Source organism: Alosa sapidissima, chromosome 4 (assembly GCF_018492685.1).
Source record: "Alosa sapidissima isolate fAloSap1 chromosome 4, fAloSap1.pri, whole genome shotgun sequence".
NCBI lineage: Eukaryota > Metazoa > Chordata > Actinopteri > Clupeiformes > Clupeidae > Alosa > Alosa sapidissima.
The window spans coordinates 40,016,002-40,041,063 of NC_055960.1; the positions used below are offsets into that span (position 1 = coordinate 40,016,002).

At 42.7% G+C, this 25,062-nt stretch overlaps 1 protein-coding gene across 3 annotated transcripts in view; it reads right to left on the reverse strand.

Annotated features, from left to right (window-relative positions):
* LOC121706651 (semaphorin-3F-like) overlaps positions 1-25,062 on the reverse strand; it is a 139,990-nt gene that overhangs the window by 75,622 nt on the left and 39,306 nt on the right. Inside the window, exons 3-10 of one of the 3 annotated variants that reach the window (XM_042088569.1) lie at positions 24,665-24,825; positions 21,604-21,666; positions 21,151-21,270; positions 13,745-13,837; positions 12,724-12,817; positions 8,939-9,058; positions 4,580-4,719; positions 4,268-4,382 (exon numbers count right to left, since the gene is read on the reverse strand). In XM_042088569.1, the coding sequence (XP_041944503.1) occupies positions 4,268-4,382; positions 4,580-4,719; positions 8,939-9,058; positions 12,724-12,817; positions 13,745-13,837; positions 21,151-21,270; positions 21,604-21,666; positions 24,665-24,825 (906 nt within the window). Of the gene's footprint in view, positions 1-4,267; positions 4,383-4,579; positions 4,720-8,938; positions 9,059-12,723; positions 12,818-13,744; positions 13,838-20,945; positions 20,984-21,150; positions 21,271-21,603; positions 21,667-24,664; positions 24,826-25,062 lie in introns of those variants that run through there. The other 2 variants (XM_042088570.1, XM_042088571.1) reach the window with 2 other exon arrangements.

Sequence of the window (25,062 nt, forward strand, 5' to 3'; positions counted from 1 at the left end):
ATCACATCAACTCCATCACATCAACCCCATCACATCAACTCCATCACATCATCAACTCCATCACATCAACTCCATCATATCAACTCCATCACTTCAACTCCATCATATCAACTCCATCATATCAACTCCATCACATCAACTCCATCACATCAACTCCATCATATCAACTCCATCACATCATCAACTCCATCACATCATCAACTCCATCACATCAACTCCATCATATCAACTCCATCACATCAACTCCATCATATCAACTCCATCATATCAACTCCATCACATCAACTCCATCACATCAACTCCATCATATCAACTCCATCACATCATCAACTCCATCACATCAACTCCATCACATCAACTCCATCACATCAACTCTGAATCTATGACATCTTCATCACATTAACTGTCACATGAACGTGGACACGAGAGTTCATCAAGGTCTCTCTCATGCACACACGCACACATACACACACAACCAGAGTGAGAGATAGATAGAACAAGCTTCCACACTCAAACACACCCACACACACAAACACACACACACACACAAACACTCACCTAGAGTGAGAAATAGACAGAACAAGCTTGCACACTTAGACACACCCACACCCACACACAAACACACACACACACACACAAACACACACCTACATGTAGGGCTCTATTTTGCGCCCCAGCGCAATTGACTTTGTATACTCGCGCTTTTGTCTTTCCTATTTTGCAGTCAGCGCATATTGGAATTTTATCTCCACAGGTACGTGCCTGTGAATTAGGGAATTCGATTGCGCCCACGGGGGCGGTTCAGGGAAAAGACGGGCCGTGTTCCGGCGGAAACGCTCACTGTTGATATTTTGCAGTTTCAGAAAACAAATCCGCCAATTCGCAAATTCAGATGCTATTTTAAGGGCGCATGCATGACCACAGGCCTGCAGAAATGAATGCGCTGCACACCAATCTACAGACCCCCCCGTGCACAGACGGAAACATTCAAAGCCTTGATAATATTTGTCCATTTCCCGGTTTTGTTTGTGCATTGGTGACCTAAAAAATTAGTAGCCTATATAGTACAACATCTACATGCAATATCTTTACAACAACAACGCCTAATTATGACCTATTAATTTGGACAACTTTATACAGCCCTATAAAGGCTTAAGTTACCTTTAGTTTTGTTCCATTTTACTGTTGTGTATGGCTTTAAACATCGCGTGCGCTTTAACATCGGCCTAAGCATTATAACCATTATTAAGGTTTTAAGCACCATCATTTTGCCTACCTTGTTGTAGCCCATCTGAAATAACTCCAAGCTTTGTTATGTTCCCTCCATCCTTTCGTTATTTTCAAAAAACGTTTTATATCCATGATGGCCTTGAAGTCTTGAGTTAGTGAATTAGCTTAAATCAGCTTTTATGTGCTGTTAACCAGCAACCATAGTACAAGAAAGAAGCAAGTATGGCTACAATTTCTGTAGTTGCTGCATCCATTCATTGTTATTCTCTCTCTTGCTCAAACAAATGTTGTGCGTGCATTAAGTTGATGATAACGTGTTTACAAACTCTACGTAACAGAAAATATTGTAAATAGCCTACTGTCATGCAGTTAATGGGATACTGTGCAGAGTTGAAAGTTAGTTAGGTCAACTTGGAAACTGTTTCTCTTGTTGAGTTTGCTGAGGGTAAGGAGCCCTTGCTTGGCCGCCAGTGCTGCGCAACGCACACTTCGCTCCTCTCATCTATACAACGTAGTTCCCATTTATGTAAACCATACATAATTTCAAAGAAAAATATTACCACTCGAGGGAAATCAGTGTGGTGTCCATTAAGATGTGAAAAAATAGGCATAAATCTAGCGTACACATTTTCACGAATCACGGATGTGTTGATGACATACATTAGGAAATATTAGAGGACTTAAGGAGACGTGATGTTGAATTGCATGCCGATGCCATTTAACCCAAATGCCCCAGCGGCAGCACGGGAGAGTATGTTAGATTACATTGTACATTGCAAAAATATCACCATGCATTCATAACCTCATGCTTCAGTGAGAGTGATCCCAAAACATCGGAAAGTATGTCTTTGTGACAATTCTGCATTACATTTTGTCAAGAGGAAAAATCAATAGCTAACTGTTCCCAACTGAACAGTGATTGCGCTGTGAGCGCTCCTGGCTGCGCCTGGCAAATATGCCACCATAATAGCAATCAGCTATGGAACAAGCGTGCCTGTTGTTAAAGGGAATGTGAGATGACGCTCTGATTGGTTTATTGCACGTTACGCCCAAACCACACCCATGATTAATGTAGCTACTTCAGCCACCCCATTTTAGATTTGCGTCGGGCGCAACAGTCATTATCTCGCCGGTAAAATAGAAACAGCGCCCAAGATCCGCCCACAAAGTCACTTGGGTTTTGCGCAAAGACACTTCCGTTTCAGACCATTAAAATACATAGCCCATACAGTGAGAGATAGACAGAACAAGCTTGCACACTCACACACACACACAGAACAAGCTTGCACACTCACACACACACACAGAACAAGCTTGCACACTCACACACACACAGAACAAGCTTGCACACTCACACACACACACAGAACAAGCTTACACACTCACACACACACACACACAGAACAAGCTTGCACACTCACACACACACACACACAGAACAAGCTTGCACACTCACACACAGAACAAGCTTGCACACTCACACACACACACAGAACAAGCTTGCACACTCACACACACACAGAACAATCTTGCACACTCAGACACACACACACACACACAGAACAAGCTTGCACACTCACACACAGAACAAGCTTACACACTCACACACACAGAACAAGCTTGCACACTCGCACACACACACAGAACAAGCTTGCACACTCGCACACACACACAGAACAAGCTTGCACACTCACACACACACACACAGAATACGCTTGCACCCTCACACACACACAGAACAAGCTTGCACACTCACACACACACAGAACAAGCTTGCACACTCACACACACACACAGAACAAGCTTGCACACTCACACACACACACACAGAATACGCTTGCACACTCACACACACACAGAACAAGCTTGCACACTCACACACACACACACACAGAACAAGCTTGCACACTCACACACACACACACACAGAACAAGCTTGCACACTCACACACAGAACAAGCTTGCACACTCACACACACACACAGAACAAGCTTGCACACTCACACACACACAGAACAATCTTGCACACTCAGACACACACACACACACACAGAACAAGCTTGCACACTCACACACAGAACAAGCTTACACACTCACACACACAGAACAAGCTTGCACACTCGCACACACACACAGAACAAGCTTGCACACTCGCACACACACACAGAACAAGCTTGCACACTCACACACACACACACAGAATACGCTTGCACACTCACACACACACAGAACAAGCTTGCACACTCACACACACACACACACACAGAACAAGCTTGCACACTCACACACACACACAGAACAAGCTTGCACACTCACACACACACACACAGAATACGCTTGCACACTCACACACACACAGAACAAGCTTGCACACTCACACACACACACACACACAGAACAAGCTTGCACACTCACACACACACACAGAACAAGCTTGCAGACTCACACACACAGAACAAGCTTGCACACTCACACCCACACACACAGAACAAGCTTGCACACTCACACACACACACACAGAACAAGCTTGCACACTCACACCCACACACACAGAACAAGCTTGCACACTCACACACACACACACAGAACAAGCTTGCACACTCACACACACAGAACAAGCTTGCAGACTCACACACACACACACAGAACAAGCTTGCACACTCGCACACACACACAGAACAAGCTTGCACACTCACACACAGAACAAGCTTGCACACTCACACCCACACACACAGAACAAGCTTGCACACTCACACACACACACACACAGAACAAGCTTGCACACTCACACACACAGAACAAGCTTGCAGACTCACACACACACACACAGAACAAGCTTGCACACTCGCACACACACACAGAACAAGCTTGCACACTCACACACACACACAGAACAAGCTTGCACACTCACACACACAGAACAAGCTTGCAGACTCACACACACACACACAGAACAAGCTTGCACACTCACACACTCACACACACAGAACAAGCTTGCACACTCACACACACACACAGAACAAGCTTGCACACTCACGGAGCTCATCGAAGTGTGTCTCAATCCCATCAGCCCCCGGGACAGAGCAGACCAGACGAGCCTTCAGGAAGGTGCTCCACTTATTCACCAGGCAACAGTGACCACCATCGTCATTCTGCAGAGGACACACACACACACACACACACACACACACACATCAGGCAAATGCGTCCGATCCTGCACACACACACACACACACACACACACACACACACACACACACACACACACACACCAGGCAGATGCGTGCGATCCTGCACACACACACACACACACACACACACACACACACACACACACACACACACACACCAAGCAGATGCGTGCGATCGTGGCTTGGGTCTTTGGGCTCTGTCCCAGCTCAGAAGCCTTTTCTCGGAAGAAGAAGTAGAGCTTGTCATCGTTCCTCTCCGCACTGTCCGGGATGAGCTGCACATCAACAAACGTGGGATCTGGGTACAGAGACACACAATCTTACATGCTATTCTATGAGCACACACACACACACTCTTACATGGTATTCTATGAACACACACACACACACACACTCTTACATGGTATTCTATGAACACACACACACACACACACACTCTTACATGCTATTTTATGAGCACACACACACACACACACACACTTTTACATGGTATTCTATGAACACACACACACACTCTTACATGGTATCGTACAAACAAACTAGAGCCCGACCGATATGGGATTTTGAATGCAGATACCGATTTCGATATTTGAGTTTTTCAAAAATCAATAACCGATATATTGGTATTCTATGAACACACACACACACACACACACACACTCTTACATGGTATTCTATGAACACACACACACACACACACACTCTTACATGCTAGTCTATGAGCACACACACACACACTCTTACATGCTATTTTATGAGCACACACACACACACACTCTTACATACTATTTTATGAGCACACACACACACTCTCACATGGTATTTTATGAACACACACACACACACACTTTTACATGGTATTCTATGAACACACACACACACACTCTTACATGGTATCGTACAAACAAACTAGAGCCCGACCGATATGGGATTTTGAATGCAGATACCGATTTTGATATTTGAGTTTTTCAAAAATCAATAACCGATATATTGGCCGATAGTTATTTTTAACAAACAGAATGTAAGCATGTTCTCCTATAAAAAGGTTCTGATCAAGGTGTGGCATTCTGATTTTTTTTAATTCAATTTTTAAGAAATAAAAGTGTCAGGTCTTTGTTCTGTGATCCACATTGCCACAGTTTACATTGTGAGCAGATTATACTTACAGTTTTTTCTGATTGCTTAAAGGAGAATTCCGGTGTGATATTGACCTAAAGTGTATTGAAACATGATACCGAGTGTGAACGTATGTCTCATAGCCCATCTCGGCTTGTGCCCTGCACTCCAAAATCTGGCGCTAGTTAGCCGATGCTACCAACAGCTTTTTCAATAGTGGTGCTTCGGCATCGGGCTAGCCATGCAAATAAATCACTGTTTTACACCCATTTACGAGGCTCAATGTATCTCCACACTTCATTGGTAGACTTCCGAGGGCCCTGACATTTAAAACGAGACATTGAGAAAATAATTCAGTGGAAATGCATGGATTCCAGTTGCTGCTACTGGAAGAAACTGGAATCCATGCATTTCCACTGAATTATTTTTGGAATCTGATCCCTTATCATACCAGTTCATTCTTACTCGTTGCTCGACTTATCGTGACTAAATTCAAGATGGCTGCAAACGCTAAACTTCGTGAAGATACTGTCTGTATAAATCGTCTTGTAAGTAAACTACCAGTGCTTTTTCAAAGTTCTCAATGTCTCGTTTTAAATGTCAGGGCCCTCGGAAGTCTACCAATGAAGTGTGGAGATACATTGAGCCTCGTAAATGGGTGTAAAACAGTGATTTATTTGCATGGCTAGCCCGATGCCGAAGCACCACTATTGAAAAAGCTGTTGGTAGCATCGGCTAACTAGCGCCAGATTTTGGAGTGCAGGGGACAAGCCGAGATGGGCTATGAGACATACGTTCACACTCGGTACCATGTTTCAATACACTTTAGGTCAATATCACACCGGAATTCTCCTTTAAGTAACTATTGTAACTATTGTCTATTTTTGCAAAACTCTACACACAAATAAGAAAACTTTTCACCAAATCAGCAAAACATTGTAGTTCTCTTGCAAAAGCTAACACACCTTGCTTAACTCTTCACACCTTCGTAAAAATGGTGTTTTCGTATCAAACGGTACACAAGCCATCACAATAATAAGCACACAATGTGCCAACTACACACTGATGGTATGAATAAAAAACACATCTGGCTTTTGTTTTCTCTGTGCACAAGGTAGACTATGTCAGTTTGAGGCCATACTTTTGTCATAGTTCTGTAAACATACAGGGATCCAAACTTCAAGTATTGGTGTTTACTGTATTTACACACATCAAAACAATGTGTGTTTTTCCAAGTCAATTTCACTGAGACAAAAAAACAATCAGTCTACATTGTGTTGTCTCTCTCAAAATTTTGTCTACATCACATGCAATGTCCTCTAGTCCAATATCCCCACATGCCTCCTCCATTGCCTGTAAAAGGGGTTTGCTTTGATGGAGATGACGGTCATAGACCTTCCAGCGCCAGGCAGAGAAGAACTCTTCAATTGGATTCAGGAATGGAGAGTCTGAGGGGAGGTTGAGTGCAGTGAGGAGGGAGAGTCTGAGGGGAGGTTGAGTGCAGTGAGGAGGGAGAGTCTGAGGGGAGGTTGAGTGCAGTGAGGAGTGGGTGATCTGGAAACCAGTTGTGGACCAAAGCAGCCCTAAGGAAACATTTCGGCTCAAGTTGGGCTGAACCCGTTGGCCAGCTTCCCTCAGGGTCATTCCATGGCTGATTACATGTTCCACTATTGTAGCTCTGATGTCATCAGTAATTCTGTTTCTCACATTCCCCCCCCCCCTCGTCCTCCTCTTGCTCCCGCTCGTCCTTTTCCTCTAACTCCACCTCCTCGTCCTTTTCCTCTAACTCCACCTCCTCGTCCTTTTCCTCTAACTTCACCTCCTTGTCCTTGTCGTCCTCTCCCTCTCGCTTCTTCACCTCCACGTCCTCTTCCTCCTCCTATACTATATATACATGTGTACATAACAGCCATACATGGCTATATATATATATATATATATATATATATATATATATATACTATATACTATATATACAGTGTACATAACAGCCACACATGGCTATATATATATATATATATATATATATATACTATATACTATATATATACAGTGTACATAACAGCCATACATGGCTATATATATATATATATATATATATATATATATACTATATACTATATATACATGTGTATAGATTTACTAGGAGTGTGTTGATCATTTGTAAATTGAGTGTAAAGCAGTGCTATTTTGACAAGTTGTCGTCGTTCTGTCTTCAACATTCATGAAAGGTTTGGTATGAATATTGAGTCATGTCTCATGAAACAGTCATGAATGCTTTATGTGCAGTTTAAGACAGCTGCTATGAATGTGTTATGAACTCACCCGTCAAGTAAAGTGTAACTGAAAATTATTTATCGACCGTCATAATTGCAGACCGATAGAAAATGCCAATATCGGCCCGCCGATAAATCGATCAGGCTCTAAAACAAACACACACACACACACACACACACACACACTCTCTCTCTCTCAATGGTATTTTAAAAATAGACACACACACACACACTCTTACATGGTATTCTACAAACAAACAAACACACAAACACACACACATACTTACAAGGTATTCTACAAACACACACACACTCTCAATGGTATTTTACAATCACAAACACACACACACACACACACACACACACACACACTCTTACATGGAATTCTACAAACACACACACACACACACTCACAGAGGTCTGAAAAGTAGGGTTATTACGGGAGTTTCTAAAAATAAATAAATAAATGTTTGGAATATTTATTATTAATGGCGTGTGTGTGTGTGTGTGTGTGTGTGTGTGTGTGTGTGTGTGTGTACCGTTGAGCCAGCGGGAGTTGTACTGGTCAGTCCTCATGGCAGTGTGTGTGTGTGTGTGTGTGTGTGTGTGTGTGTGTGTGTGTACCGTTGAGCCAGCGGGAGTTGTACTGGTCAGTCCTCATGGCAGTGTGTGTGTGTGTGTGTGTGTGTGTACCGTTGAGCCAGCGGGAGTTGTACTGGTCAGTCCTCATGGCAGTGTGTGTGTGTGTGTGTGTGTGTGTGTGTACCGTTGAGCCAGCGGGAGTTGTACTGGTCAGTCCTCATGGCAGTGTGTGTGTGTGTGTGTGTGTGTGTGTGTACCGTTGAGCCAGCGGGAGTTGTACTGGTTGGTCAGTCCTCATGGCAGTGTGTGTGTGTGTGTGTGTGTGTACCGTTGAGCCAGCGGGAGTTGTACTGGTCAGTCCTCATGGCAGTGTGTGTGTGTGTGTGTGTGTGTACCGTTGAGCCAGCGGGAGTTGTACTGGTCAGTCCTCATGGCAGTGTGTGTGTGTGTGTGTGTGTGTGTGTGTGTGTGTACCGTTGAGCCAGCGGGAGTTGTACTGGTCAGTTCACAAGGCAGTGTGTGTGTGTGTGTGTGTGTGTGTACCGTTGAGCCAGCGGGAGTTGTACTGGTCAGTCCTCATGGCAGTGTGTGTTCCCAGCGTGCGGAAAATGGCCGAGTCCGTCCCCATGAAGTCGACATACACACCTGCGTAGAGCTCGCCGTCTTGAACACACACACACACACACACAGACACACACACTCGTCATATATACACACCCACATAGAGCTCGCCGTCTGCAACACACACACACACACACACACACACACACACACACACACTCGTCATATATACACACCCGCATAGAGCTCGCCGTCTGCAACACACACACACACACACACACTCGTCATATATACACACCCGCATAGAGCTCGCCGTCTGCAACACACACACTCGTCATATATACACACCCGCATAGAGCTCGCCGTCTGCAACACACACACACACACACAAACACTCGTCATATATACACACCCCCATAGAGCTCGCCGTCTGCAACACACACACACACACACTCGTCATATATACACACCCGCATAGAGCTCGCCGTCTGCAACACACACACACACACACACACACACACACACACACTCGTCATATATACACACCCGCATAGAGCTCGCCGTCTCGCAGGGAACAACACACACACACACACACATACACATACACACACATACACACAGTGAATTTGATCTACTGCCCTCTGGGAAGTGGTACAGAAGCCTCCGCTCCCGCACCACCAGACTCACCAACAGCTTCATACACCAGGCTGTTAGGATGCTGAACTCCCCCCCCTCTCCCCCCTCCACCCTCAGCTACATAACATCCTGGACTTTTAGACCCACAATGGCTGCCTTGCACTACTCCACTTGTACACTTGCACACTTTGCAACTTCTTGTTGTTGTCCTGTTGTCCTGAAAACACAACACTTCTGCTGCTCTTACATAACTTGCACCACTATGCCACTTGCTTACTTAGGTCAAGCAGAACTACCTCAGCCATTTACTGGCCTGACTTTGCACTATTATATTGACTGTCTATGTACAATTGCACAATTTCAACCCAATTTTGCTGCTCTTATTTCTTCATTGTATGTGCCTTCTTATTTACTTTTTTATGGCAAGCCGATTGAGCATTTATTCAGATATCTTGATATCAGGCATAATTGTCATGTACATGCAAGCCATTTCTGTCCACTAGTTAACTAGTGAGCCATTTCTGTGTGAACTAGTTAACTAGTGACAGCCAAAATGCTCACTAGTTAACTAGTAAGGCCCAAATTCTCTCTAGTTAACTAGTTCATATGTTTCATATCTTACTAGTTAACTAGTAATGCTCAGCATGTTCACTAGTTAACTAGTGGTCACTGAAATGTGCACTAGTTAACTAGTTTAAAGACTTCTATATTTTACTAATCAACTAGTAAGGTACAAAAATGTTTACTAGATGACTACTGAATGTCAAACTCCCACTTGTTAACTTCTATGTAATTTGGCCAGCCGCTTGAGCATTTATTCTGATATCTTGATATCAGGCCAACATGCAAGCCATTTTTGTCGCACTAGTTAACTAGTGATCCATGTTTGTGCCCACTAGTTAACTAGTGAGAGCCAGAAATGTCCACTAGTTAACTAGTAAAGGCCAAAATGCATACCAGTCAGCTAGTTGAAGGCTTTTGGGTCTCACTAGTTAACTAGTGACAGCCAAAAATGTGCACATGTTTACTAGTGAAGGCAAAACTCCTCACTAGTTAACTAGTTGGAGTAGGTCAATGTCACTAGTTAACTAGTGAACCATAAATGGCTTACTATCTAGCTAGGTGATGGCAGCAGGCTCACTAGTTAACTAGTTGATGCATCCTTTGTCCAAACTAGTTAACTAGTGAGGTCATAAATGTATACTAGTAAACTAGTTCAAGACTAAATTCACACTAGTCAACTAGTGGCGCAGAATTCAAATTAGGAGGCGAAGAACTCTGGAAATTGAGGCTTTCTATTGGCTCCCTATGTCCAAATAGAACATGATAACCAATCACAGTGCAGAATTTCACAAAATCCCACCCACAACATTTGCATGTGGCACACAAGTTAACATGCTGGCTAAAGGTACTCTAGCTAGTAAACTAGTGGCTTCAGTGTGACACTTACATGTAAACTAGTGAAGGCAGAACTGCTCACTATTTAACTAGTGAAGACACAAATACCCACTAGTTAACTAGTGAGGTCTAAAAAGTGTCACTAGTTTACTAGTGTGCACCAAAACACCCACTAGTGAACTAGTGATGGCAATTTCCATTCGACTAGTTAACTAGTGAGGTGCAAAAAGTGTCACTAGTTTACTAGTGTGCCCCAAAATGCCCACTAGTTAACTAGTGAAGGCCATTTCAGCCCCACTAGTTAACTAGTGAGATGCCAAAATGGTCACTTGTTAACATGTAAAGGCCAAAATACCCACTAGTTTACTTACTAGTTAACTAGTGGCATGCATATTTTGTTCACTAGTTAACTAGTTACACCTAAAAACACAAACAAGCTGACCGTTTTTGTCCACTAGTTAACTAGTGGAACAATTTAAGTCTCACTAGTTTGCATGTGTGGCAGTGAAGCAGCTTACTAGTTAACTAGTGCACACAAGACACTGTTTGTAGACACTTGTAGAAAGTTAACTAGTGAAGCTAAAATGGGTTCACTAGTTAACTAGTGAGCCTTTTGGCTCCTACTAGTTAACTAGTGTGCATATTTTGGCCCTCACTAGTTGGCAAAAATGGCTCACTAGTTAACTAGTTGACAAAAATGGCTTACATCCCTGCTGAAAAAAACAGCTAGAAACCAGCTTATGCTGGTGGCTGGTTTTAGCTGGTCTTTGCTGGTTTTCTTCCAGCTCTTGCTGGTCTTTGCTGGTGTAGCTGGTTGGGCCACCAGCTGGATATGCTGGCGTGACCATCTGAGGAAGCTGGTCATGCTGGTTTGACCAGCCTGTCTTGTGGGATACAGCTGGTGCAAGATGGTCATGCTGGTGACCAGCCTGCCAAGCTTGACATTGTCGGTGTAAGATGGTCATGCTGGTTTGACCAACATAAGCTGGCACGGCCAGTTAAACCAGCAGTGTAGACCAGCAACACCAGCTAAAATGACCAGCTTTAGGTGGTACAACAAGCAAAATCAGCTGAATTACCATCGTTAGGTGGGTAAACCAGCTGAAGGTATGTTTTTGCAAGAGATTTGCTGGTCTAGCTGGTCAACCATCATAGGGTGGTCAAACAAGCTGGTCAACCAGCAAACCACCTTTAGCTGGTCAGGCTGTTTTTTTCAGTAGGGATGTACATGACAATTATGCCTGATATCAAGATATCAGAATAAATGCTCAATCGGCTTGCCATACTTTTTATTGTTTACTTGAATGTTATGTTTGTCTGTGGACTTAATTGGTAAAATATGTTTTGTCTTCACCGTGGGATAGTAGGAAACGCAATTTCGATCTCTTTGTATATCTTGGCATGTGAAGAAATTGACAATAAAGCAGACTTTGATACACACACACACACATATACACTCGTCATATATACATACATGCATAGAGCTCGCCGTCTGACAGGGAACAACACACACACACACACACACACACACACACACACACACACTCGTCATACATACACACCCGCATAGAGCTGGCCGTCTAACAGGGAACAACACACACACACACACACACACACACACACACGCACAGACACGCACACACACACACAAGGTGGTGCTCACTAATCAAAGCAGACACACTATTCAGCGCACACACACACACACACACACACACTCACAAGGTGGTACTCACTAATCAAAGCAGACACGCTATTCAGCTTGGGGTCATAGGAGCACTTCCCTTTCCCAGAATCCTCCTTGCCAGGCTCCAGGTGAAAAATATACTCCTGGACAGATGAACACACACACACAGACACACAAACACACAGACAATTATTACAGTATTATGAGTTAGATTAATATGAGTTATGAGTTGGATTAATATGAGTTAGATTAGTATGAGTTAGATTCATACGAGTTAGATTCATATGAGTATATAAGTTAGATTAACATGATTTGGAGCATTATTGCTGGTATGGGTTCAGTAGGTAGAGAAAAATGAGTTGAGAACATTCAAAGTGTATAAGTTCTCTTAGACGTAGAGAGAGTTGAAACATATGAGTGAGGTTGTTTGAGTGTATGAGTTTTCTAAGTATGAGTTTTCTAAGAGAGGGTGGAGGGTTTGAGTTGGAGTGTATGAGTGTATGAGAGGAGGTGGAGGGTTTGATGCATTGATCCAGAAATGAAGCATTATAGTAATGAGCCATGACAATGAGCAAAATATAACATACCACACACACACACACACACACACACACACACACACACACACACAGTATGTGGACAGAAAATGCTGAAAAACACAGAAACGGCAAACCACACACAAATGCAGACACACACACACACACACACACACACACACACATACACACACGCAGACACGCATACACACGCACACATGCAGACACACATACAAACACACACACACACACACACACACACGCACACGCACACGCACACACACACACACACACACGCAGACAGAAAGACGGATGGACAAAGAGCTGCAGAGATGAGTCCTAAGGTCCTCCAACTCCCCAGGCTGTAGTGCATATTGGTCAAACATGCCCCTCCCACTCCCCAAGCTGTAGTGCTGATTGGTCAAACATGCCCCTCCCACTCCCCAAGCTGTAGTGAATATTGGTTAAACATGCCCCTCCCACTCTCCCACCTCCAGTGCTGATTAGTCAAATACGCCCCGCCCACTCTCCCACCTCCAGTGCTGATTGGTCAAACATGTCATTGGTCTCAGCTGCCCGACTGCTCCTCCTCCCTCGCATCTGAGGCTGCAGCAGGTGCCCAATGCTCTAGAGATCAAGTAGACACGCACGCGCGCACACACACACACACACACACACACACACACACACACACACAAGCAGAGGTGTCTGTCATATGAGGAGCTCTGGTGCAGGAGAGGTAGCAACAGCTGGAGGTGATACGATAAAACCAACGCAAGGGGATGACTGGACCAGGAAGAGTAGAAGAGAGGAGAGGAGAGGAGAGGAGAGGAGAAGAGAGGAGAGGAGAAGAGGAGAAGAGGAGAGAGAGGAAGAGAGAGGAGAGGAGAGAAGAGAGGAGAGGAGAGGAGAAGAGGAGAGGAGTGGAGAAGAGGAGAGAGAGGAAGAGAGAGGAGAGAAGAGAGGAGAGGAGTGGAGAAGAGGAGAGAGAGGAAGAGAGAGGAGAGGAGAGAAGAGAGGAGAGGAGAGAAGAGAGGAGAGGAGAGGAGAAGAGGAGAGAGAGGAAGAGAGAGGAGAGGAGAGGAGAAGAGGAGAGGAGAAGAGGAGAGGAGAGGAGAAGAGGAGTAGAGAGGAGTGGAGAGGAGAGAGGAGGCACACCTGCTGAAGAGGAAGAGGGCACACACACACGTGTTACCCTGCTGAAGAGGGCACACACACACACACACACGTTGCTGTTTATTGACTCCACTGGCTCCTTCAGCTGCCTGCACCCACCTCACGTCACGTCACTACTGCTGCCCACACACACGTCACTACTGCTGCTCACTACTGCTGCTCACACGCACGTCACTACTGCTGCTCACTACTGCTGCTCACAAAGTGATATATATATGGCTGTTCTGCACCCAGTTACGTACAGTAAGCGCTCTCATAAAGGCATATGGGCACCACTGCACTCTCATAAAGGCATATGGGCACCACTGCACTCCTCCCAGGAACGTCGTCTGGCACTGCCCCCCCTACACACACGGCTATCCAGACTGGCACTATTTGATTTCATATCATAGCTATACAATGGCACACAAATATACTTAGCTCTGTCACCAAACGACTATGGTCCCCTTGAATCTCTGTGTCAGTGTATAGAACAAATCAACACCTGGATGTCTCAAAATGTTCTTCAGCTGAACAAAGAAAAAAACTGAAGTAATTATATTTGGTAAAAAGGAGGAAAGACTTAGGGTTGCCACTCTCCTTGACACAAAAGGGTTGAAGGCAAAGGATACTGTTAAAAATCTTGGTGTATTAATTGACAGTGATCTAAATTTCAACAGCCACATGAAAGCGATAACTAAATCAGCTTTTTACCACCTCAAACATATTGCCAAACTCAGAGGGCTGATGTGAAAACATGACTTAGAAAAGCTCATTCATGCATTTATCTCCAGCAGGGTTGATTACTGCAATGGGCTTTTCACAGGCCTTCCTAAAAAGACTATTAAACAGCTTCAGGTGATACAAAATGCAGCAGCTAGGATTCTAACAAAAACTAAAAGAACTGACCACATTACTCCAATTCTTAAGTTCCTGCACTGGCTTCCAGTAGGTCACAGAATTGACTTTAAAGCACTGCTGCTTAGCAGCCATGGCCTACTGGTTAGCGCTTCAGACTTGTAACCGGAGGGTTGCCGGTTCGAACCCCGACCAGTAGGAATGTCTGAAGTGCCCTTGAGCAAGGCACCTAACCCTTCACTGCTCCCCGAGCGCCGCTGTTGTAGCAGGCAGCTTACTGCGCCGGGATTAGTGTGTGCTTCACCTCATTGTGTGTTCACTGTGTGCTGAGTGTGTTTCACTAATTCACGGATTGGGATAAATGCAGAGACCATATTTCCTCACGGGATCAAAAGAGTATATATATACTTGTTTATAAATCAGTAAATGGAGCAGGACCTAAATACCTGTCAGACACCCTGACCAGTAGGAAGCGGCTGAAGTGCCCTTGAGCAAGGCACCTAACCCCTCACTGCTCCCCAAGCACCGCTGTAGTAGGCAGCTCACTGCGTCAGGATTAGTGTGTGCTTCAACTCACTGTGTGCTGAGTGTGTTTCACTAATTCACGGTTAGGGATAAATGCAGGGACCAAATTTCCCTCACGGGATCAAATGAGTATATGGTAACACTTTACTTGACAGGTGAGTTCATAACACATTCATAGCAGCTGTCATAAACTGCACATAAAGCATTCATGACTGTTTCATGAGACATAACTCAACATTCATACTCAACTTTCATAAATGTTGAAGACAGAACAAATGTGAGCGACTGGGCGGTCAACCCACGTGTTGGATTGTGAGTTAGGTGGAAATGGAGAAAAAGGCACTTGCAGGAGAGGTTGGATGTAGCTTCTGTTTATTCCAATTATTTATTTTTCACCATATTCAAAAAATAGCAACACTAATCAACAAAATACTGTTCCCTACCAAAAACAAACAAAAATAGCACAAATAATGCACAGTCCAAAGTATCAGTTCACTTACTCTGCCTCACAACAGGAGAGTCCTTCACCTACTACGCACCCTTTGGGAACTGAGCTACCCCCTTAAATAGCCCCAGCCATTACTCTCAAATGGCCCGTATGGGAATAATTGAGGCACACCATTGAACTAAGGAAACATCAAATGGCTCAATAATACATAGCATAAATCAACATAACAATGATATAGAAAACAACAGTAATAATAATAACTAGAAAAGCATTTCCTGAAGGAAATACAGTGCATGAAAATGCAAAAAATATGATGTAAAATATCATACAGAGTAAAAACAAACTATATTAGTTGCTAGGTAGATGAGGTTTAATATAGTTGGAATGACTGAGCAGTTAAATAGGTGGATAGTTTATATAGTTAAATTATTTGCTTGGTAGATAAGGTTTAATATAGTTGGAATGATTGAATGGTTAAATAGGTGGATAATTTAAATGGTTAAATTATTTAGGTAGATAATTGACGATAACTGACAATTGGAATGGCTCTAATGTTTGCTAGCAGTTATGCTAACTATGTTATCAAAGATAATAATGTTAACCAAGTTACTTAACTTAGTTAACTTAGCTAATGTTTTCATTTTTAGTAGTTTTGCTAAAAATGCTAACTAACATGTTAGCATGCTAACTATGCTAACCATGTTACTTAGCTAACCTAGCTAATCATTTTTAGCAGTTATGCTAACTAGCATGTTAACATGCTAGCATGCTAACTATGCTAACCATGTTACTTAGCTAACTTACCTAATCATTTTTAGCAGTTTTGCTAAAAATGTTAACAATGTTAATAATGTTAGCAATGCTAACATGCTAACTAGCTACAGTGGGTAGGAGTCATAGTTGATGATAAGTAAGAGTTACAATGGCTGAACAGTTAAAAAGTTCAGTAGTTTAAAGGGTTAAATTGTTTAACAGTGAAATATTGTAGTGAGGACTTTTATTTTGAAACAGTTTTTGGCAGAGGAAGCAGTTGAACAGGATGTGTAGTCTTAATAGGGCCAGTTTGTATGCTTAAAGCCTGAGACTGGCAGTTGATCCAGGTGGCCCGAACACCTGCCATAGGATTCTAATTGCTTAACGGCCATATTGTGATGTCATAATCATAATGTTAAGTCTATGGGGAAATTTTGATTAGTTTTTAATTAATAGTTTAAAAAGTATAAAAGTTACAAAGCTGAAAAATACATAGCACCCATGTCCTAAGTAAGACCTACGTAACATAGTTTGAATGAAGTTTCTACGTTAAACGGTTGAAGCTGCATTAACTGCGTTAGAAGAAGAAGAATAAGAAGAACTAGAAAAGCATTTCCTGAAGGAAATACAGTGCATGAAAATGCAAAAATATGATGTAAAATATCATACAGAGTAAAAACAAACTATATTGGTTGCTAGGTAGATGAGGTTTAATATAGTTGGAATGACTGAACAGTTAAATAGGTGGATAGTTTAAATGGTTAAATTATTTAGGTAGATAGTTGACGATAACTGACAGTTGGAATGGCTCTAATGTTTGCTAGCAGTTATGTTTACTATGTTAACAAAGATAATAATGTAAACCAAGTTACTTAACTTAGTTAATTTAGCTAATGTTTTCTAGCAGTTTTTTTATGTTAATAATGTTAATGCTGTTAACTATGTTAAAATGTTAACTATGCTAACCATGTGACTTAGATAACTTAGCTAATCATTTTTAGCAATTATGCTAACTAGCATGCTAACTATGTTAACCATGTGACTTAGCCAACTTAGCTAATCATTTTTAGCAGTTATGCTAACTATGCTAACTAACATGTTAGCATGCTAGTATGCTAACTATGCTAACCATGTTACTTAGCTAACTTAGCTAATCATTTTTAGCAGTTTTGGCAAAAATGCTAACTAGCATGCTAACATGTTAGCATGCTAACTATGCTAACCATGTGACTTAGCTAACTTAGCTAATCATTTTAAGCAGTTTTGATAAAAATGCTAACTAGCATGCTAACATGCTAACTATGCTAACCATGTGACTTAGCTAACTTAGCTAATCATTTTAAGCAGTTTTGCTAAAAATGCTAACTAGCATGCTAACATGCTAGCATGCTAACTATACTAACCATGTGACTTAGCTAACTTAGCTAATCATTTTTAGCAGTTTTGCTAAAAATGCTAACTAGCATGCTAACATGCTAGCATGCTAACTATGCTAACCATGTTACTTAGCTAACTTAGCTAACTAGCTACAGTGGGTAGGAGTCATAGTTGATGACAAGTAACAGTTACAATGGCTGAACAGTTAAAAAGTTCAGTAGTTTAAAGGGTTAAATTGTTTAACAGTAAAATATTATAGTGAGGACTTTTATTTTGAAACAGTTTTTGGCAGAGGAAGCAGTTGAGCAGGATGTGTAGTCTTAATAGGGCCAGTTTGTATGCTTAAAGCCTGAGACTGGCAGTTGGTCCAGGTGGCCCGAACACCTGCCATAGGATTCTAATTGCTTAACGGCTCTATTGTGATGTCATCAGCCCATGTTAAGTCTATGGGGAAATTTTGAACAGTTTTTAATTAATAGTTTAAAAAGTATAAAAGTTACAAAGCTGAAAAATACATAGCACCCATGTCCTAAGTAAGACCTACGTAACATAGTTTGAATGAAGTTTCTACGTTAAACGGTTAAAGCTGCATTAAGTGCGTTAGAAGAAGAATAAGAATCAGAAGAATAAGAAGCCTAGGAAGAACAGTACAGTGCATTTTCATGCACTGTAAAAAGCCTTGGAATAGTAAGTCTATAGTAACTAAAGCCTTGGAACAGTACAGTGCATTTTCATGCACTGTAATAAGAAGCCTTGGAAGAACAGTACAGTGCATTTTCATGCACTGTAATAAGAAGAAGCATAAGAATAAGAAGCCTAGGAAGAACAGTACAGTGCATTTTCATGCACTGTAATAAAATGCCTTGGAAGAACAGTACAGTGCATTTTCATGCACTGTAATAAGAAGCCTAGGAAGAACAGTACAGTGCATTTTCATGCACTGCAATAATAATAATAATAATAAGATTTATTTGTCTTGCACCTTTCATACACAGAATGCAGCTCAAAGTGCTTTACATTTGAAGCATGTAACACAATAATAGTCAGTCAGTCATTATCAATCACTTTTCTTCATTGCTGGGGCCGGTTTTGATCCACTCAGCAACATATCAAAAATATAGAAAATGACGTCATAAGACTGGCAGCCTTAACCCTCTTACCCCCCACAAGCACGCCATATGGCAACTGTGGCAAGGAAAAACTCCCATATTCCAGGAAGAAACCTTGAGCAGAACCTGACTTAATAGGGGGAGCCCATCTGCTTCTGGCTGGCTGCGTCCTAGCAGCAGATGTATATAAAGTATATAATGAACAAAACATATGTCTGTTATAAATACGTACCTAACCACCAGACATAAAGAAACAAAACAACCAAAAGAATATCCTAAACACCCCTGTAGCATAATGCCCTGCTCCCTACCCCTGCAGAATGTTTAAAATAACCTGTCCCGGCGCAGAGTGCGCTTCCGCAATGGGACAGTGACAGAGGTCGGAGCGTCAGGAAGTGTTGTGAGTAGATGAATGCGTTAACCAGAATATGGGCACTATACAGACGATATAACATGGCAAATGGAAGACAAGCTATTGGGTACCACACTATGTAATTGTTATTGACAAGAATGAAGTTGGTAATGATGTTGTAATGAGTGAATGAATGAATGAGCGAAATCGCGGCAAACCAAACAATTGGTTTGCTGTGCGAACGTACGGCAAACCGGCGGCAAACACCCGACACCAACAATAAAACCCCCTGTACATCTCTTGTATAACACAAAGCCCACAGAACATGCAACAACACTTAACACCACACACAAAACATTATATTCAAAGAGGGACGCAGTGGGGGAGTGTGTGCGTGTATGTGCGAACAAATGAGTCTCTTTCTCTCGTGTCTGCGCTTGCAGGGCAACGCGAAAGAAGTAGTGAGAACGATAGCATTGTCGTTTTTTTCTCCAGCCTTTGAAAATATTTCATGAATATCTTATGAAGTCTACATAGATTGTCACTTTACTATACGAGTTGTGAAGTATTCGTAATCACTGAGTTTAACACTGGGAGGTAAACTAGCCTACATTCAGCTGACCTGTATTTGCGTAACCTGGAACGGTTGGACATTCCCAGTAGCAAAAGATGAGAAATCATCTTCAAAGGTTACATCGTAAAACAAATACATTTTTATGAAACAAAAATTATTTGCTTGACCATGTCCTGTCTTTTTGGCACTGGAGTAACCCATTGACTCAGATGTGACACGATCAGGTAAGAGGTCTGGACCAAAAACGGCAATGCTGCTTTGCGATTGTTGGACTTTTATTTTGACAAGTTGTCGTTGTTCTGTCTTCCACATTCATGAAAGGTTTGGTATGAATGTTGAGTCATATCTCATGAAACAGTCATGAATGCTTTATGTGCAGTTTATGACAGCTGCTATGAATGTGTTATGAACTCACCTGTCAAGTAAAGTGTTACCAAGTATACTTATACTTATTTCTAACACTATTCTATCAACGTGTGTATTTAGTGTGTGTGTTTAGTGTGTGTGTTTAGTGTGTGTGTTTTGTGTGTGTGTTTAGTGTGTGTTTTTAGTGTGTGTGTTTAGTGTGTATGTGTAAGGAATACCTCTGGTTTACGGCCTCTGTTGACGTAGGTGCAGACGGGATTGTGTGTGTTTAGTGTGTGTGTGTGTGTGTGTGTGTGTGTGTGTGCGTGTGTGTTGTGTGTGTGTGTGTGTTTATATACCTCTGGTTTGCGGCCTCTGTTGACATAGGTGCAGATGGGATTGTGTGTGTTTAGTGTGTGTGTGTGTGTCTTTGTGTGTATATACCTCTGGTTTGCGGCCTCTGTTGACGTAGGTGCAGACGGGATTGTAGGCTCCGGTTCCACAGATGTAGAGGTGCGTCCGGTTCCACGGTTCTATCAATCGGATGAAGTTCCCGCACTCACCCTGAACACAGCACGCAAGCAGAACACTCAAATACACACACACCTCATACACACACACACACACACACACACACACACCTCACACACACACACACAAACACAGACACACACACACACACACACACACACACACACACACACTAAAGCACATATACACACACTAACACACACACTAACATACACACACACACACACACACACACACACACTGAAGCACATACACACACACACATACACACACACACACACACACTAAAGCACATATACACACACTAACACACACACACACACACGCACGCACGCACGCACACACAGACAGGCAGGTGAGACTCACATTGACGTCCTTCCCGCTGAGGACACACTCCGTCTTCCTCTGCTGGGACACTGGCCAGTGGATCTGGGGACACACAACAGCTTTCACTAACGGCACACACACACGCACACACACACACGCACACACACGCACACGCACGCACGCACGCACACACACACACACACACACACGCATGCACACACGCACGCACACACACACACACACACGCGCACGCACACACACACGCACATCCTTTCTGTATTTGTTGTGTAAAAAAACGTTGTATATGATGGCACTGAAGTCTTAAGTTAGTGAATTTGCTAACAGTGTTAGTTGGTAAACAAATAGCACATTGCGCTACACGCTGCGTAGGCTACGTGCATTCTCTCTGCTGCTAATTTGCGTTCAGTAGCCAAGTGCGTAATATTGCAAAAGTTGAAAAAATAAATGTGTTTATTGTAGCCTACAGAAAATAAATAGTCTATCATACTGTCAGTTAATTGGCTACAGTGCAGTAAAGAGTTTGGAGAGTAAAGTTATAGGGCAACTTGTTTTATGAAAATAATTTACAAATTAGAACATAAAGACCATGAAGCTTCTATTTCTTGCAGTTGTTAAAACACCCGCTAGATAGTTTAAATACCCACCAACATTCATTTTTGCAGTACAGATTATTTCTGAAAGTTATTTGTCTACTAAGCCTAACCTACTGGCTGATTTATCAGTGCTTTCTCGTTCGTCCTCCGCAAACTACAGGTGTTTCGGTAGAGAGCCATTGAATAAGCCAGGGGTCCCCAACCTTTCATGTGCCATGGACCGGTATGATTCCCATTTTTTTTTCACGGACCGGGGGGGGGGGGGTTCGGGGTTTCCATGTTCCATATGTGTTGTGCATGCGCATTACTTGAAAAGAACTAGCTCCAGTTATGTATGAACAGTGAAGGTAACGAACTCTTAAAAATGTGAAAAACGTGAACTTGAAGAAGTAAAAATTTAACAATAGGCCTATCAACTATGAAAATTGAACAACTTGAAGGTACATCTATCAAGTGTGAACATGCTTAACAAAATATGGGAACAAAACATGGGAACTAAACGTGCATTACGAATATAATCAGTGGGAGCCCTGTGCTTGTTTCCCTGCAACAAGAAGGTTCCATCTGGGGGTGATGGAAGACAGTGACACCCTCAGTGTGTTTGAAATGTCCAGTTGATTGCGCAATTTGGTCTTAGTTGCAGTCATTGCAGAAAACCCGGTCTCGCATAGATACGTGGTGGAAAATGGTAGCAACGTTTTCAGCGCTTTTACGGCTCTCTCGGGATATTCTGCTTTGGTTTTGATCCAAAAACCCGCCAGAGAGTTTTCCTCATACACACTCTCCACCGTCATTTGCAATTTCGATCAACTGCTCCTCCTCCTGCGCTGACAAGTTAGGACTATTCTGGATATTGACAAATGGGTTGCGGACCCACTAATTGGTTTGCCGTGGATCTTTGGAGGATGGGAAGTAGCCTAACGCTCAAACTCATTTGAGAGCGCAACAAGGTGATCGCGCACCAGCTGCGAGAGAAAGGGCCCTGCCTCAGTCTCTCCCAAAACCCCCACTACTGTTTGGAACATATCAAATACACCCCGGTCCACTCGTCGTCCCCACAAATCAAGCTTGGCTTTAAATACAGTGACTTTATCTGCCAGTTTAAAGGTGGTTGGGGACCGCTGGAATAAGCGATGCCAAGCAATTTCTGTAACACTTTTTGGTAGATTCAGCAAATATCTCCTCATTTAATTTAAGTTCCTTCGGACAATAGGCCTACGTTCTACTCTACGTGCAGTTGTCCTCCATCTCAGTTGCATCAGTTTTCTAATTTTGAAGGTTCTAAAATATGACGATATGCTTCACTGAATCCTTCTTGTTTTCTTTCATTTGTCCAGCTAACTTTTCCATTGAAACTAGCCATTTATGATGGATTACACAGTCGACATTCTGAAATGTCCTGCACGATCAAGGCCAAATTAAGTTATCATGCAGCCACTGTGTCAGCAGCATGAGTGCTGACGGTGACGGTGCGTTTCTGATGTCAGATTATTATGTAGGCTAGCCTACTAGACTGTTCTCACGTTGCAGCGCTTTACTTATATGAAGTAGCAGAGGGGGATAAATGTTGTCCCCCCCCCCCCACGGCGACGAAAATAATTTAGCAGAGGGGAGGATATCAAGACCAGAGGGGGGAAATCCCCCCCCCCCCCCCCTACAAATCGCACCCTGTATATAGACTTTATTATTGCACTGTTGCACTTACTCATTTGCACTATCACCATGACCACTATTACCATTGCACTATCACCATGACACTCACTCACACAAAGCACCTTACCTTACCTTACAATGCACAGAGAATCACAGGCTCAGTTCCTACCTCAGTCATTGCAAGCACCTCTACATTGATTAATCACCACTATGTGGATACTGTTTTTAGAATTGATTTAGATTAAGTGTTAGTTAGTATAATTTGTATTTTAGTATATTTAGTATATTCTTTATCTTCTACTGTCCTTATTTCTTAGTTGTGTTTTCATAGTATATACTTTTAATTACTTTTTCTGCTGTTAGTGAATGTGTGTGTGTTGTCTGTATGCTAATGAGACCTTAAATTTCCCCTGGGGATCAATAAAGTATCTATCTATCTATCTATCTATCTATCTGTCTACACACACAGATAGCAACTTTCACTAACTCACGCACGCACGCACGCACACACACACACAACAGCTTTCACTAACTCACACACGCGCACACACAACAGCTTTCACTAACGGCCCACACACATGCACGCACGCATGCACACACACACACACACACAGACAACAACTTTCACTAACGGCACAAACACACACACACACACGCGCACACACACACACACACACACACACTAATGGCACACACACAACTTTCACTAACGGCACACACCCACACACACAACTTTCACTAACTCACGCACGCAAACACACACACACACACACAACAACTTTCACTAACTCACGCACGCACGCGGACACACACACACACACACATTCACTTACTATGCGGGGCTCGTGGTTGATGTCGCGGAGGTCCAGTGACAGGAAGTAGTCCTTGCTGCCCACATACATGCGGTCATAGTCCTCGTCCATCCTCAGGATGCGGAACGCCGTCGTGTTCAACAAGTATGAGAAATGGTGGCTGGTTCCAGTGGAGTGTAGCTCTGCACACACACACACACACACACACACAAACACACACACAGGCACACACACAAACACACACACACACATTTTTGTGGATTATTGTGATGAATAATTTTGAATAAATGTTTCTTATTTGACAGACAAATACCTACAAAAACTGTAACAGGAAGCGATCATAACAGCACTACTGTAGATTCATAACAGCAGATTCATAACAGCACTACTGCAGATTCATAACAGCAGAGTCATAACAG